General features: G+C 40.1%; 1 protein-coding gene across 2 annotated transcripts in view; it reads left to right on the top strand.

Annotated features, from left to right (window-relative positions):
• The window catches only part of LOC143209191 (A-type potassium channel modulatory protein KCNIP1), a 44,800-nt gene that overhangs the window by 19,601 nt on the left and 10,723 nt on the right, over window positions 1–14,476 (top strand). For both annotated transcript variants that reach the window (XM_076424539.1, XM_076424540.1), the window contains exons 3-4: window positions 2,051–2,124; window positions 10,590–10,802. In XM_076424539.1, the coding sequence (XP_076280654.1) occupies window positions 2,051–2,124; window positions 10,590–10,802 (287 nt within the window). The remainder of the gene's footprint in view (window positions 1–2,050; window positions 2,125–10,589; window positions 10,803–14,476) is intronic.

Consider the following 14,476-nt stretch of genomic DNA (forward strand, 5'->3'; position numbering starts at 1 on the left):
TTTCACCGGGATCGTTCAGAAAGAGCATGCATATAGTGATTTCACTGTCCAATAAATTTCAACTTTTTTTATGATTTCAATATACTGTTGGGTCCTTCTTATAGAGTTCTTTACGCTGATTTCGAATCTGTCCTCAATTTTTCTCCTATACGCACAGTTTTTGAGAAACATGGCTTTGAAAAAAAAAACATATTTTTCAATTTTAAACAAATATTGTGATGTTATTATAAAAGATATCCAATTGTTCTTTGCAGCAAAAGATTCTGTAGACTTTCCCGAATACAGTGATATGCAATATTAATACATTATGATTGTTTAAACATGTTTAAACAATGATTAAAGTCGGAGAGAGACACCACTTTTGCACCAATTTTTGAGGATATTTTTCAATTCTTCTGAAAAAACTAGGGTCCAACGGAAAATCGAACTATACCACGCGATAGAGCAGACTTTTTTCCGCTAGTGGCGCTCGGGACGGGATACGGCGCAGCGACGGGATACGGAGCGGCGAATGACCGTTCTGGTGGTGAGCGCCACTGGTGACAACTCGTGTCGGGCGAAGATATTTTGCCTTCTGGTTCGAAAAAATCGTCGACGTTACAAACTTGAAAGGGTGGTTTCTCAAGATAAAAGTCTGCTCTATCGCGTGGTATAGTTCGATTTTCCGCTGGACCCGTATTTTATTACCACGCTTATATTAACTTGCCGAGTTGTCGTTGTTGTCGTTGTCGTTGTTGTATGCGTCAAATCTTGTAATCGAATTTTAAACCACTTCCCGATAAGCTAGAGACTTGAAACTTTAAACATAGCTCAGAACTGGGTGACAATGCAATATTAAAAAACAAATTTTTAAAAAAAACTATGCGTTTAGGAGATATAAACTATTAAAAATTTAACCATTACACCTCCTCGCGCGACGCTCGGTAGTACGTCATCGCGGACAGCGATCCCCACTCCGCGCGCCAGCGCTTACCTACTCCACTACGTGTTCCCACTCCGACTCATCCCCACTCCACTGGCCCACTTCGCATCGTAGGACCTCAGCTTACTTACTGAGTTGGTTATGATCAGGTCGGGGTGGAGGGGGACAAGGACCGGCGATTCTGCTCGGTTAACGGCTCGCGGTCGTCACTACAAACCAATACGGAGGCGCCCTTACCTGTCAAAAACACTGCAATAGCTCCTGAACGATTGATCCTACAGAACGGAAACTTTGATTTGCAGCCGCCATGACAGAATATTTTTCCTTTTACAAAAGATGGTTGAATTTACAGGTTGAAGTGGTAATTAAAATCGATTACAAGATATGTAAAGACTAAAAAGTAGAAAATAAAAAAATATATAAAAAACTTTTTAAAAACCACGCTTATATTGAAGTGCACTAAAAAGGAGAAAATAATGTTTTTACACATTAGCGACAATAAATAAAAGCGTGGAGCGCCTACGAAGATTGCGTCAATATAGTTCAGCGCTCCACGCTTTTATTTATTGTCGCTAATGTGTAAAAAAATTATTTCCTCCTTTTTAGTGCACTTTAATATAAGCGTGGTTTTTCAAAAGTGTTTATATATATTTTTTTATTTTTTGAGATAAATTGAAAAATATCCTCAAAAATTCGTGCAAAAGTGGTGTCTCTCCGTCTTTAATCATTGTTTAAACATGCTTAAACAATCATAATGTATTAATATTGGATATCACTGTATTCGGGAAAGTCTACAGAATCTTTTGCTGTAAAGAGCAATTCAATATCTTTTATAATAACATCACAATATTTGTTTCAAGTTGAAAAATATGTTTTTTTTTCAAAGCCATGTTTTTCAAAACCTGTGCGTATAGGAGAAAAATTAAGGACAGATTCGGAATCAGCGCAAAGATCTCTATAAGAAGGACCCAACAGTATATTGAAAACAAATTTGGTGTTGGACAGTGCTTTTCAGTCGCGTATTATTAAGATTCAATGAAATCCCGAGATGATCGTGGAAATTACTTCCGCGTAATTCTCGAACGAATTCGATTGTACTAATTCCATCTGTTCTCGTTTTTTGTGCAGCCAACACTAGCCAATACGCGCATTACGTTTTTAATACCTTGGACCAGGATCATAGTGGTATTCTCAGCTTCGAGGTAAGTGGATCACTCCCTTTTTTATTTATTATTTAGTATAACAGAAGAATTACAATTCGCCGATTTTCGTTTTAGAAAATCGTTCATCTTCCCCAAATCAATCGTGTTTTATTCATAGCAAATAAAACGAAAATAGGATTTTCCGTGCAACTAATTTTCGAGAGTGTACGAGGGTTAATGAATTGATGGTGTTTACGTGAAAGGAATCTATCGTGTTTTGTTCGTAATTTCGTAGTACAATGGAAGAAAATCGCGGAAGGATTTTCCGTGCACCTAATTTCGTAGAGTGTACGAGGGTTAATAAATCGACGGTGTATATGCGAAAGGGATCAATCGTGTTTCGTTCGTAATTGCATAGTAAAATCGGTGAAAATCGCTGAACGATTTTCCGTGCAGCTGATTTTGTCGAGCGTACGAGGGTCAACAGACTGATGGCATTTATTTCAAAGGGAGCATGATCGATATTTCGCGCGATCTCGCGCAATTGTTTGCGCCTTGTACAATTAGTCCCCGGGACAATTGGATAGGCAAGTGTGCGCGGAACAAATATCCGGCGAAGATTAATGCTAATTATCCGGTCGGGCGTCGATAATCAGCAGCCTAGACCTAACGAAGTTTTCCAATCAATAATCAGGGGCGAATTAATCAATGGTTCGCGGTTAATTTGCGGATCGATATGCCATCGGTCCCACACCCTCTGTCCCCGTCTTTCCTCTGTTTACGATTTCCACTCGAGGAATAAAAAGACCAGACGAAGTCGTCGAGGGATAATTACGAACGAACACAATTATCTCTCGTGGCTTCGGACTGAAAATGTACTTTGTGTAATTAGCCCTCGAGTTGCTCCAAACTCGCACATTACCGGGGCTCTCTGCGCAGCCAACGTTTTCCTCGTTCATTCTTCTCCTCTACTTTTGCGCACGATAAAGTTTTTACACTCACCTTTGATGTCCGACTCCATTTAATTAAGTCTTTCTATCAGATCACCCCACCTCCCCTGGTCGGCGTGTCTCGAAAATATTACACGCCCAAGTGGATGCGCAAATTGGATTATTATAGAAAAACTGCGGTGTAATAATCGTTTAAAATGTTACCACTTCTGAATAGCAATCGATTTAGATATAATATGCTCTGCTATCCATTAAAGTTCTCATAATTTAGTAAAACGTCATGTATACAAGGGGATTACATTTTGAACAAATAGAGGGATCACCAAGACGTATTTAGCTGCAGCTTCCGGTGTGTAGTCATACATAATGATGAAATGAGGTGATTACAGATTATGCACGATCGCGATTATAGCACCCTGCGCAGCCGGTTAGGTTTCAAAGGAGTTCGTATTCAAAGTCGGCGTGGCTATACGTAGCACATCTATCTCGGCAAATCGGGTAACTTAATATCGGAGCGTGTCTCATTAATGACTAAACACGAGTGAAATATGCTTGAAGATCGCGAAGAACGTCTCTATTTACTTCTTCTATGACAAAGAGATCGCTAAGTTCCAAAAAAGGAGCCAAACCATAGAGAAGCTTTTCAGCTTTACATTTCCTTCAGTGCAAAAATAATGGCATTATTGATTCCATTACTTTTTTAAAAATTGGTGACTGGTTAAGTTCATAATTCCCAAGATTTCCTAGACCCCCTTCCACCCAGTGAGAGAAAAGTCTTACAATTAGTCTGGCGACACTGCCTACACCTTTCCCTAGATCCCCTTCAACTCTCTCGCTGTTCCCACAGGAGTTCGCGGACGTTTTCGGGATCACATTAATGTTGAATGGTGATACGTTCATTTGAATCTCTGATTCGACCGAAACCATGTCGCAGAAACACCATGCTCTATATGGAATACCAATAATTTTTCTGCAGACTGTATGGCGCGCGATGAATAGGGGCTTTCTGATCAGATGATCCAAAGTAAGAAGATTACGGATAATCTTCGTTTACAGCCCCTAACCTGGACCAACAGATTTCTTGCTCCTTGGCAATGTGTCCAAAAGTTAGTCGGGCCATTGGTCCGGTAACACTTTCGGGTGATATAAGCCCCTATCAAGATCAATCGCATTACGAACCTCGGGATCCAAGCTTTTGCGAACGGGACGGGATTACCACCTCCGCCTTCTTTATAGCACGACACTTTTTGTCGAACGATTTTTATCTGACGACGACACGACTCCTCCATCTTCAAGTTCTCTTTCGCACCCTCTTACGGTCCTCCTCGCGCGAATTCATGGCCTCCTTCGGACGCGGACGAAGTGTCCGGCTACTTTCGCCTTAATCGCATTACCGTCGCAAGCTTCCACGTTGCTGTACTAATCTTCGCCCGTTTTCGAAATTCCTGCGTTATAGCACGGTCCAATTAACGCTCTCATCAAGCAGATGTTCTCATAGCAGCGGAAAATCAAGGTTCTCTGAAAATATTATCCGAGCAAAATTCCACGCGTTCCCCCGGAATCAATTCCTAAAGCATTTCATGTTTAAACGTTCTCTAAACAAATAAACGATTTAATGATTTCGGCGCCACAGGTTCGATCAAATGTTACTCACTATGCAATTTTGTAATTTAAATTGTTCTCGACGTTTCGATCCAAATGTGGACCATTTTCAAGAGAAATTTTGCGCCTGTAAAATACTGTAAACTATAGTAATTGTTCAACAAAACCGGGTAATACCAATAAATGTTCTCTAAACATTTTGGAATTTCTAAATCCTCGATTTGATATTTATAAAACATAGTCTAACTTCATTCTTGGAAGAAAGGAACAGCATAAAGAGGCAGATATTTTGGGGACGTTCATGTTTCGTGATGTTTCATGATTTTTGAAAAGGCGTCGAGCTAATTTTCACGTTGTTATTTTAAAACTTGTTTAGCATTCGCAGAGGGCGAAGTGCCATTCTTTATCAAAATAATCCTTTTCGCGTTTCAGTCGGTGCGCACTACATTGTAATCTTGTTCGAATGTTCTGTTTCTGTTGACCCGTTCACGGCAGCCTAAATCAACAATTGCTATTTATTCCGACGAGCATCCCTGTTTGCAATTAGATCTAATGTAAACGCGGTCTTGTATTTGTGAATGTGGAATTCCTACGCTCGCGTTGTAATGCTTACCAGTCGTACACGTATGTACTCTACTTATGTACATACACGAGCAAGTTTCCGCATGCGGCTGCGTTAAAACCGGAAGTTAACGCGTGGAATCGAACGTGTCTTTGAACGAGTTACCCATCGATATCGACTAGTGACGTACCATGGGAATAAACTAAACAAGACCGATACTGAAATCGAAATTGAACGCTGATTAACAATGTCTAAAAAATTCTTATTTACAGAAAAAAATTAGAAATGTATTTGAGTTCATAAAAAAACTTTTTCAGGAAATTGTCTTTTCAAAATTGGTTTCGACAAGAACTAGCTTCTTTTGTCTATATTACTATAAAATTTAAAAACTCTGCATATTAGATAAAATCTCCCAGAAATACACTCCTCAAAAGAATTAAGGGATCACCTCTGCGAACTCGAAAAATTGCTACCAGTTTACATTATCATAACTCCGGCCACAATTGCTGTATCGATATCGTTAAACAATGGTTTGAAAGGGTGAAACCTCTAGTTTCGGATGCTCTGTTTCAAATTGTTGCTATGTTGGTTTTTTTACAAAATTATAGCGAGATAAAGACAATATTGACGGTAGTGTATTCAGAGAGTCGGGCAGCCGCTGTACGTGGCGCGGTAATTTCTGCGAATCACTAACTTCAAACACAGCTGCCATAGATAAAAAATTGTCGCAGCTAGTTCATGTGGTGCTCAATCGAATCGGCAGAATCTATGCTTCAATCTGACTTTCGGATCATGGTATTGCGATCATTTCTTGCCGAGATATAGCGAGTTAAAGGAAAAATGGAAATTGTGCATATTTTAAGCATATTTTCAGAAACGCCTGGTATATCGAAATGTTAATGAAATTGAAAAACAAAAGAAGTGTCTTGAAGAGAAAGAAACGCTCTTTCTATTGCTTTTTTGCACAAGATTCTACGATAGTTTTTTCGCTTTCTGGAGCCAGTTAAAGTTAAAAAGCCAATATTTACTTCAATGTTGAATAGCTCGAATAAAAAAAATCTCACAATAATCAACAACTACAAATTTTACACAGAAAAGATAGCCCTTCCAAACGATATTAATGCGATTTATCAAAAAAATTTGTTTCTCCCCGTGTGGTGTTACAAAGTTGCGCAGAATTTTTGTTAACCGTCAATGTTGTCTTTATCTCGCTATGACTTCGTAAAAAACCAACATAGCGACCATTTGAAACAGATCATCCGAAACTAGAGGTTTCACGCTTTCGAACCATTGTTTAACGATATCGATACAGCAATTTTGGCCGGAGTTATGATCATGTAAACTAGTAACAATCCCTTAATTCTTTTGAGGAGTGTATTATAAAAATTAATTGGAGTCTATCCTCAATTAAAAATATGCTGGTTGTTGTGCTAGGGTGACGAAGAGAAAAGATATACTTACTCCGAGATAAATGGTATGCTAAGCGAGCGAATTTATAGCCGATAAGGTACTATAGAATGCGGAAGGTGCGAAGATAAAGGAACCGAAGGAAGTGCGGTGGGAATAGCGAGGGGAAGTTATCGAGGAAGCAGAGGAATTTAAATATCTAGGATACGTGATGCAATGAGGGGGATGTTAGGGGGGTAAGTGTGAGGTACAGCATAGATCAAGGATAGCTATGAGAAAGGTGAGGCGAACAGGAGGAGAAGAATGTTTGCGGGTTGATCGTTCGCAAGAAGACATAGGTGTGGCACGCTGCGTAGAATATTCTGAACGTTCGAGATTAGGATAAGGGACAGACAAAGTACGCGGAGGGGTGGGACTGGCTCGAGGAGAGATTGGAAGAGGGGAGCAGAAGTAAATTGGCGAGAGAATGTTACCGAGAAGCGAAACGAAGTTGGGGATAAGAAAGAATCAGTGTGGGAAGAGAGAAGAAAGTTTTATGAAGAGTATAGTCAGCGGGGATGGTGGGAGAATCGATGGGAGGAGAAATAAGAGTCGTTCTCCACCTCTGGTTGCTTAGGGGAGACGTACACTGGGGTGTTTACAGCGAGAACCTCGACAAAAGTCGGTCTCGATCATTTTGAACAAACACTTCTCGCTGTCCGAGATAGTAGAATTTTTCATTTGGTGCCACGCGTTTCTTTTTTAACCACTGTCTGCAGCATCGTTTGTTTATTCGCGATTTTCAGGGGCTTGAAGAGAGTCGAGAGAATTTTTGCAACTTTTTGATCGAGTATACAAAAGTAATGTTCGTCCTCCAGGACACCCGTTTAGATAAAACTGTCTCGAAGGATCAATATGTAGAGAGTTCAAGCTCTGAGATGTCTATAAGATCCTTATTTTATCAATTTTGGACGAAGTTTGACCGAGTTATGGCAATTTTGAGATTCAGGTCAGAGGTCAAAGAAATGCAAGAAAATGGAAAGCTTGAACAAGCAAGAATATCGCGCGGACAAGTGACGACTGCAATAAAAACAGGCAAATGATAAGAACAGCGAGCCAGTTTATACGCGAGGGAGGACGAGAGCAGAAACTCGTAAATAATAAATAAAAATATCCGAAACCGTCCCGAAACGGTTTTTAGTACTGATCGATGTAAATGACTTTATACGTAAAAGGTGTACCTGCTTTTAGCAGGCTGCTCGCGAAATTATGTTTGTATAGGTTATTGATTTTTCTTTGAAAGCTCCGAACATTGTGCCTGGCGAGTTTGTAAATAGGGCTTGGAACGTCTGCCCCTTTCTTGCTGTGTCCATAAGCACTTCAACGTATTCGAAAGTATTTCCCGGAAGCAAATTCATCCGGTAATCTGGAAGAGCGTCGCGCGCTTTAGCGATTGTCCGGTTGGCTCGGCGCGGCGCGCATCGTTTCGAACGAACGCGAACAATACTGTGCGCTCTCCTGACGACTGGGCGCATACTTCCGCGTAGAAAATATCGTCCTAACTCGATCCGCCGTAATTGAAGCGTTTACTAATTCAATTTATCCCGCGAACGTGAACCCTAAAGTGCTTTCGATCGCATCGTGCACACGCGATGAGTCATGTCACCGGCCGTCATTGCTAATTCCTTTTGCTGTTTTCAATCACACGACATCCCCGACAAAAGATATCGAGACTTCCGACGACTACTGTGCGCGCGATGCATGACGATTACGATTATAGTCGCCTGACAATAACGAACAATAATTAAAATTTGACTTCAAGGACTAATAATCGAAAAAGGGAACCTTGATTTTCTGGACAGTTAATCTAGATCGCGGTCTATCGCTGAAAATTTACCACCATCGAGCGAACTATTCGTCGTCGCAGTTTCAAAAGAATTTAGCATCTCCCGGAAGTCATTTCGCAAAATGACTGATTTCCACCGTTCTGCGGAAACTTGTAAGTTTATCGGCTCGAGCGAACGAAGATTTATCGAAAGTACGTAAAAGAATTTTCCGGAAAGAAGGGCGTGTCGGGAAGTATAAAAATCGAACAGGACGTTGTAACAAGCGAAACGAAAAGTCCATGAAACTTTACGTCCGACACGTAAGTACGATTAAGTATCGTTCTTGTTTTATTTTAAGCTTCGTTGGCTCGCAGGTTTTACGATTCGGCGAATATTAGAGGAATCCCGAGGCGCGTCAGCAACACTATAGCGATAGTATGGTTTCAGACAATTGCATTCGGTGGTGATTTCAGCGACTTTGTTTTTTTTATCGAATATTCTCCTATCGCGGTTTTAACCGCGAACCAGTTACGACGTGAATTTCTCATCTCTCGCGAAATTTCCAGCGTGCTTGCAGTCTCCTTTTACAGAACTCGTCTCTTTATTTTTCAAAGACTCCGTTTTCCGTTCTCTTTAGTTTTGTCGGTTTTATCTCCCAGGCTCGTTGCTGTCCTCTTACCCTTTTACGTCACGAAATGCAATTTGCCGCGCTAACAGCTCTGACGCTCTGACAGACACAGCTTTTTGATATAAGGGTAATCATTAACCATCCAGGAACAACATGTACAGCGGCGCTGCGGTCCCAGAGGATACCATTCGAGCTCCTCTAATTATTAAACGCAGCCGCGCTTATCCTTTCGCTCTCGTGTCAGCTTACTTCTTCTACTAGACTTTTATGAAAGGCTAGATTTCGCAAATTAAAAAGTATGCCGAAAGAAAACACTATCTTTTAAGCGAGTCTACTTTGAACCAAAATATTTTGCACTCGCCTAGCTCCTGTAATTATGAAACGCAATCACGCTTCTCCTTTCATTCGTACCAGTTTACTTAAAATTGAATAAATAAGGTTAAAATTTGATCAACCACACTGTAAACAGCGTACTCGCGAATAACAATAAACCCTTCTTATCCACGTGAGTTTTATCGCTTATTTCAGCCGTTACGTTCGGGCTATAAACAATTCTTTATCAAAACAATTAACGACGAAGCTTAAACCCTACACGTAAGATTAACAGTGCAGAGAGGAACACGCGAAAGTGACCCTCGCCGATAACATTCATTTACGAACGTGCAGCCACGCATACTGATGCAGGGGCTCTGACACTTTATGCTCCGCGAGCTAATCAAAGTTACCCTTTCGCTAAACGTTAGCACAAACGCGTCACGAACGGAATCGAATTAAAAGAGGACGTGCCCCGTAGCTTGAACCCGACGGTATTGTAACCGTAACCCAAATCAGATTCGGTCCTCAGTAACCCAGTGTAACCCATATAACCCGGGTAACTGGCTACTAGATGACGCAGAGCAACCCTGTTTACCCGGTAAGAGCGGGTTGCACTGCTGCGTTAAGATCAACGATTGCAGCTCCGTCAACGTTCTTATTATCGTTTTCGTGTCCGACTTATTATTCTCGTCTTTGTTATTCTTCGTATCGCTGCTGTTATTGTAAATAATTACTGCCACGAACTCGTTCACTGTTTAGCGTCTGTGTAGCGAGGGCTTAATTAACATAATTACTAAATTACACCCTCTGGCCATTAATTGCGGCCAATTGATACTTTTGATGTTTCTGGAACGAGTAAGTAGGCCAATGCTTATTTGCTATTGGCGTATTACCTTCGTCGAACTTTTGCTGTCTTTTATTGTGAAGAATATTTTAATGCATTCGTGTATGTGTATGTAGCTGAGATTTAAGGCAGTGAAGAGACTAAAAAAAATTTTTACTTGAAGATCTTTCATAATCCATATAGTTTAGCCAAGAAATAATAAATTGCAATTTTGTGTCGCAACGTCGCCGCAGCTACGAATTTGTGGACGTGACTCTAATTCAACGGCGACCGTAATCGAGATAAAAATTTTTAAGAGACACGGCGCTGTTACGTATGCAGTATCGCCGCGTCCCGTGCGGCGAATTGAATTTTCGAACATGAAATGATCAGCCAGGATTGAAAAGGCAGCAATTTCATTTCGCTGTTCCAGGACTTTGTTACCGGCCTCAGCATACTGTCTCGAGGTTCCATCGATGAAAAACTGCGTTGGACGTTCTCCCTTTACGATATCAACGGCGACGGCTGTATCACGAGGGAAGAAATGACGGACATCGTGACAGCTGTGTACGAGCTGATGGGAAAGTTCGCCGATCCAAATTTGGACCATCAGGGCGTACGTGAGAAAGTCGATCGGATGTTTCAGGTACGAGTTCCCCCGCGTTTTTATACGTTCACCGAAAAATGTACTTTCGTTCCGACACTTTCGTTTTAGTACCGAGCAAGCCTTTAATCCTTGATCCTACGAAAAGTAACCAAAAAAGACTAAAGAATTCTCAGTGAAAATCGTGAAAAATATCCTACGCGCGATATTTTAAACAAAGTAGGTGAAAGAATTCTACTGAATTGAATTTTCTATCGCGGAATGGTCAGGAAGTTTCTCCAAGTGCGAACAGACAGCCAGGCTCGTTCACTTCGACGGAAACGAGCGAAAGAAAACGAGTGCCTGCTTATAAAGTGCCTCGGCTTCGATGATAGCGGAAAAACTGTTACCTTTTTATCGGCTGTCACATTGTTAGCTGCGAATGACAATGTCTGCAACAGTGTTCTCATACCCATTGTTATCTTCCCCCGCATCGAATAAAGGACGATTCGTTTCGATTCGTTCGGGAGAGACAATTTGCGGAAATATCCCGTGCCTTCGCACCAGAAACAAATCCCTGTTATAGAACGTGCCTGCAGTTGCCGAGACGCGTGTCGAAATTTATCGTCGACGAGGATAGAGCCATTTTTGATGTATCGACGAGTCTCATTGATTTTTTGAGGTTGCCCGTTGATCGGGGGCGACGTGAACAACTCGACAGCGAATTAATAAATTTAGGAGCATTCAGATCGAAATTCTTTATCCGGATACTTCATTCGCAATTTTTCTCAGACACGTCTGACAAAGTGCACCAATTCTCAAAAACGCATTATTCTCGTTGGATAAAATTATTATACCCAGAAACGTAAGTAAAGTCTTGAAAAGATGGATCAGACACGGGCTTCACCGTCCAAGAATGTTTGGGCTCAAGGAAATAAATTTTAGAGACGTAGGGGGATTTTCCTTTCCCGACCCTGCCAAAAAACAAGTTTTACGAAGAAGAGCGAACTGGTACCTTCCGCAAAAGCAGTGGCCGACTCCGTAGGGCTGTACACGCTGAAAATGCTAAGCTAATTTATGGGCCAATATCCTTGAACAAGGGACTTTGTACAAGGTCCTGCGTGGTCTGCGTAAGGGAGCTAAATCATCGGGTCAGCAGGCGTTGCACGATCCGGGGACAACGCCTTAAATTTCACCACCCCCATAAATCCTACTCCAACCGGAACAAGCAATCAGGGATTCCGAAGTTTCTATAACTTTCCGTAAAAAAGGAATGTCGTTTTGTCGCAAAAAGTATCTGCGAGATCAGCGTGAATGCACTTATACGAGCCGTATGATAAAAAAGTTTCCTTCGTGCTGGGAACATCATTTCACCGTAAGCCGTTTTTGGACGGGTCAATTACAGTCTTCATGAAATATGCACGATTGTTATTAATGGAACATCGTTAAGTACTTCCACAAACTGTCTGCCACGATATTCCCCGTAAAATAATTATAACTTCGCTATTACTAATAGCTAATGACTTTATCAAGAGCCAGATTCTCTGTAAAATCATAAAATAATGCTAGTCTGTTGCCAATAGACTGCTGAACTTTGTTATTATATTATATTTATATTATATTAGTAAAATACCGGTGGGGGTCAGAAATGACTCCGTCATAGGCCTTGTACCCGCAGGAGTCCGATGGTCAAAGGAACTGAATTTTCTTTAACTATATTTAATTGTGCTAATAATTGTGCTAATGCTAAGGCCTATTATAACACTCGGTATGTAAGTACCTTCAACTTGTATTTGCTAGAACTATGTTCGACTGTTTCCGTAAATTTCGTTCCATTACAAAATTGAATCAACTCTCGTTAGGAGAGAATCCTTTGTCCATCGATAATGGAGTTCTTTCACACGATACACATACAGACTCCACACACGGAACTTGGCAGCCATACTTGATGCAAGTATGAAATAGTATAAATTCGTCTGGCCGTCAACAAAGAAGAACATAAGGGCATAGTTGCAACACGGAATTGCCAATTTAAAGTTCGTCCCTTGGCGACACTAAAGCAGAATACGAAGTTTAAAGTGGTTGCGATTTCATTCCTTGCCATTACTTTTCTTCGACGAGATATTGTATCGAAATACGTTGCCGATCGATGTGACAAAGAGAGAGAGAGAGAGAGAGAGAGCTCCGCATCTCTTGTTTTCTTTCTTTTTCGGAAATAGAACAGTGCTCGCTGACAACACGAATGATTATTATATGAAATGATATATCGGCGAGCTTTAATTAAGCAGAAACAAAGGATATTGTATATTTGCGAGCTGCATCAAACACGATACATCATCTTTTATAGACTTTTAATTAAAAACACTTCGCGCAGAACCGAGCGGAGGGAAAGTTCCGATAAAATCAGCTCCATTGTTTCTGAAAACCATCCGCGAAACTTTAGAGACCCCTTCATAACAATACGGTCAATACGTGGTCCATATGGTACTTAGAAACAGGGTCGAGCGGTTTCAGTCATACGTAATTGTAACGTAATTTGCCAATTTGATTTTTATAATCAATCATCGGGCTATCCCTTATCACTTATCCTATTACATGACCCTTTGTGGCCAATAAAAATTGTTGGCGTCAATTGCAACTAACAGTAACCATATTTCCTTCATTTTCTAATAGTCTGAGTAGATTACGCTTTTAAAGTCAAAAGTTTTATTTGCTTATTGAAATAATAAAAATGATTACATAAGAAATGACTGTAGGGTAAGGTTGCTCAAGTCGTACCCCCCTTAAGAAAAAAACCGCGTATAAAACTCAGGATTCATCAAATAAATAGAAATTAATTAAATTGTTATTTATTATAACGAAATTGGAAAATCTATATACTTTCACGTCAAATAAACTAAATCTTGAAAAACTTACATCGGTACGACTAAAGTAACCGGTTTCCTAAGTCGTACCACCTATAGTCTAAGTCGTACCTAAGAATTCAATTAAGAAACAATAATAATTAAATCGTATTTTTCATTAATCTGTTTACATGACACATAGATATTCAGTTAGTACAAACATTACATACAAATTTTTTTGTCCTTTTGTCAACTCCAGCGCATACAGCACATTTCAAGCATTGAATCATGTTTTCCTCCCGATATTCTCCACAAATAAAACAAAACCAATCGGTTTTCTTCTTTTTAATTTTTAATGCCAATTCCTTTTTATTAATTACTGCATTTCTTTCATTTGTCGCATTTTTTATATTTTCTTTATTCACAAGTTAAAGGAAAGTATACCTACATAATTACCTAACATTGAATAAAATTAATACGATTCCATTTCGACCAAACGATTATGTAAATTCTACTGAATTTATATTTAATAAGGAACATAATTTTATCAATAATTTACTTGCAAGATTAACTACCATATACATATGCAGAAACTTATAAGAAAATTGAAATAAACTTACTTGATGACAGGATTTATAATAAGGCTGGTTTATGGCAGACAATAATACGTAAAGCAATTTGATTGACTCGGATGTATATTTGGTTGCTGTTGTATGTGCTGTTGTCGCCATAGTTCGTTCAAAATTCAAGTGGTAGGACTTACGCACTGGTACGACTTGAGCAACCTTACCCTATAGATACCTTTAGTAGGGCACGTATTACAATAGAAGTCTAACTCAAGTAAATCGTGTCATTTTTATGAGGGAACATGTACCAGTTACTTTTAAGGCTCGG

The sequence above is a fragment of the Lasioglossum baleicum genome, chromosome 5 (genome assembly GCF_051020765.1).
Source record: "Lasioglossum baleicum chromosome 5, iyLasBale1, whole genome shotgun sequence".
Taxonomy (NCBI): Eukaryota; Metazoa; Arthropoda; class Insecta; order Hymenoptera; family Halictidae; genus Lasioglossum; species Lasioglossum baleicum.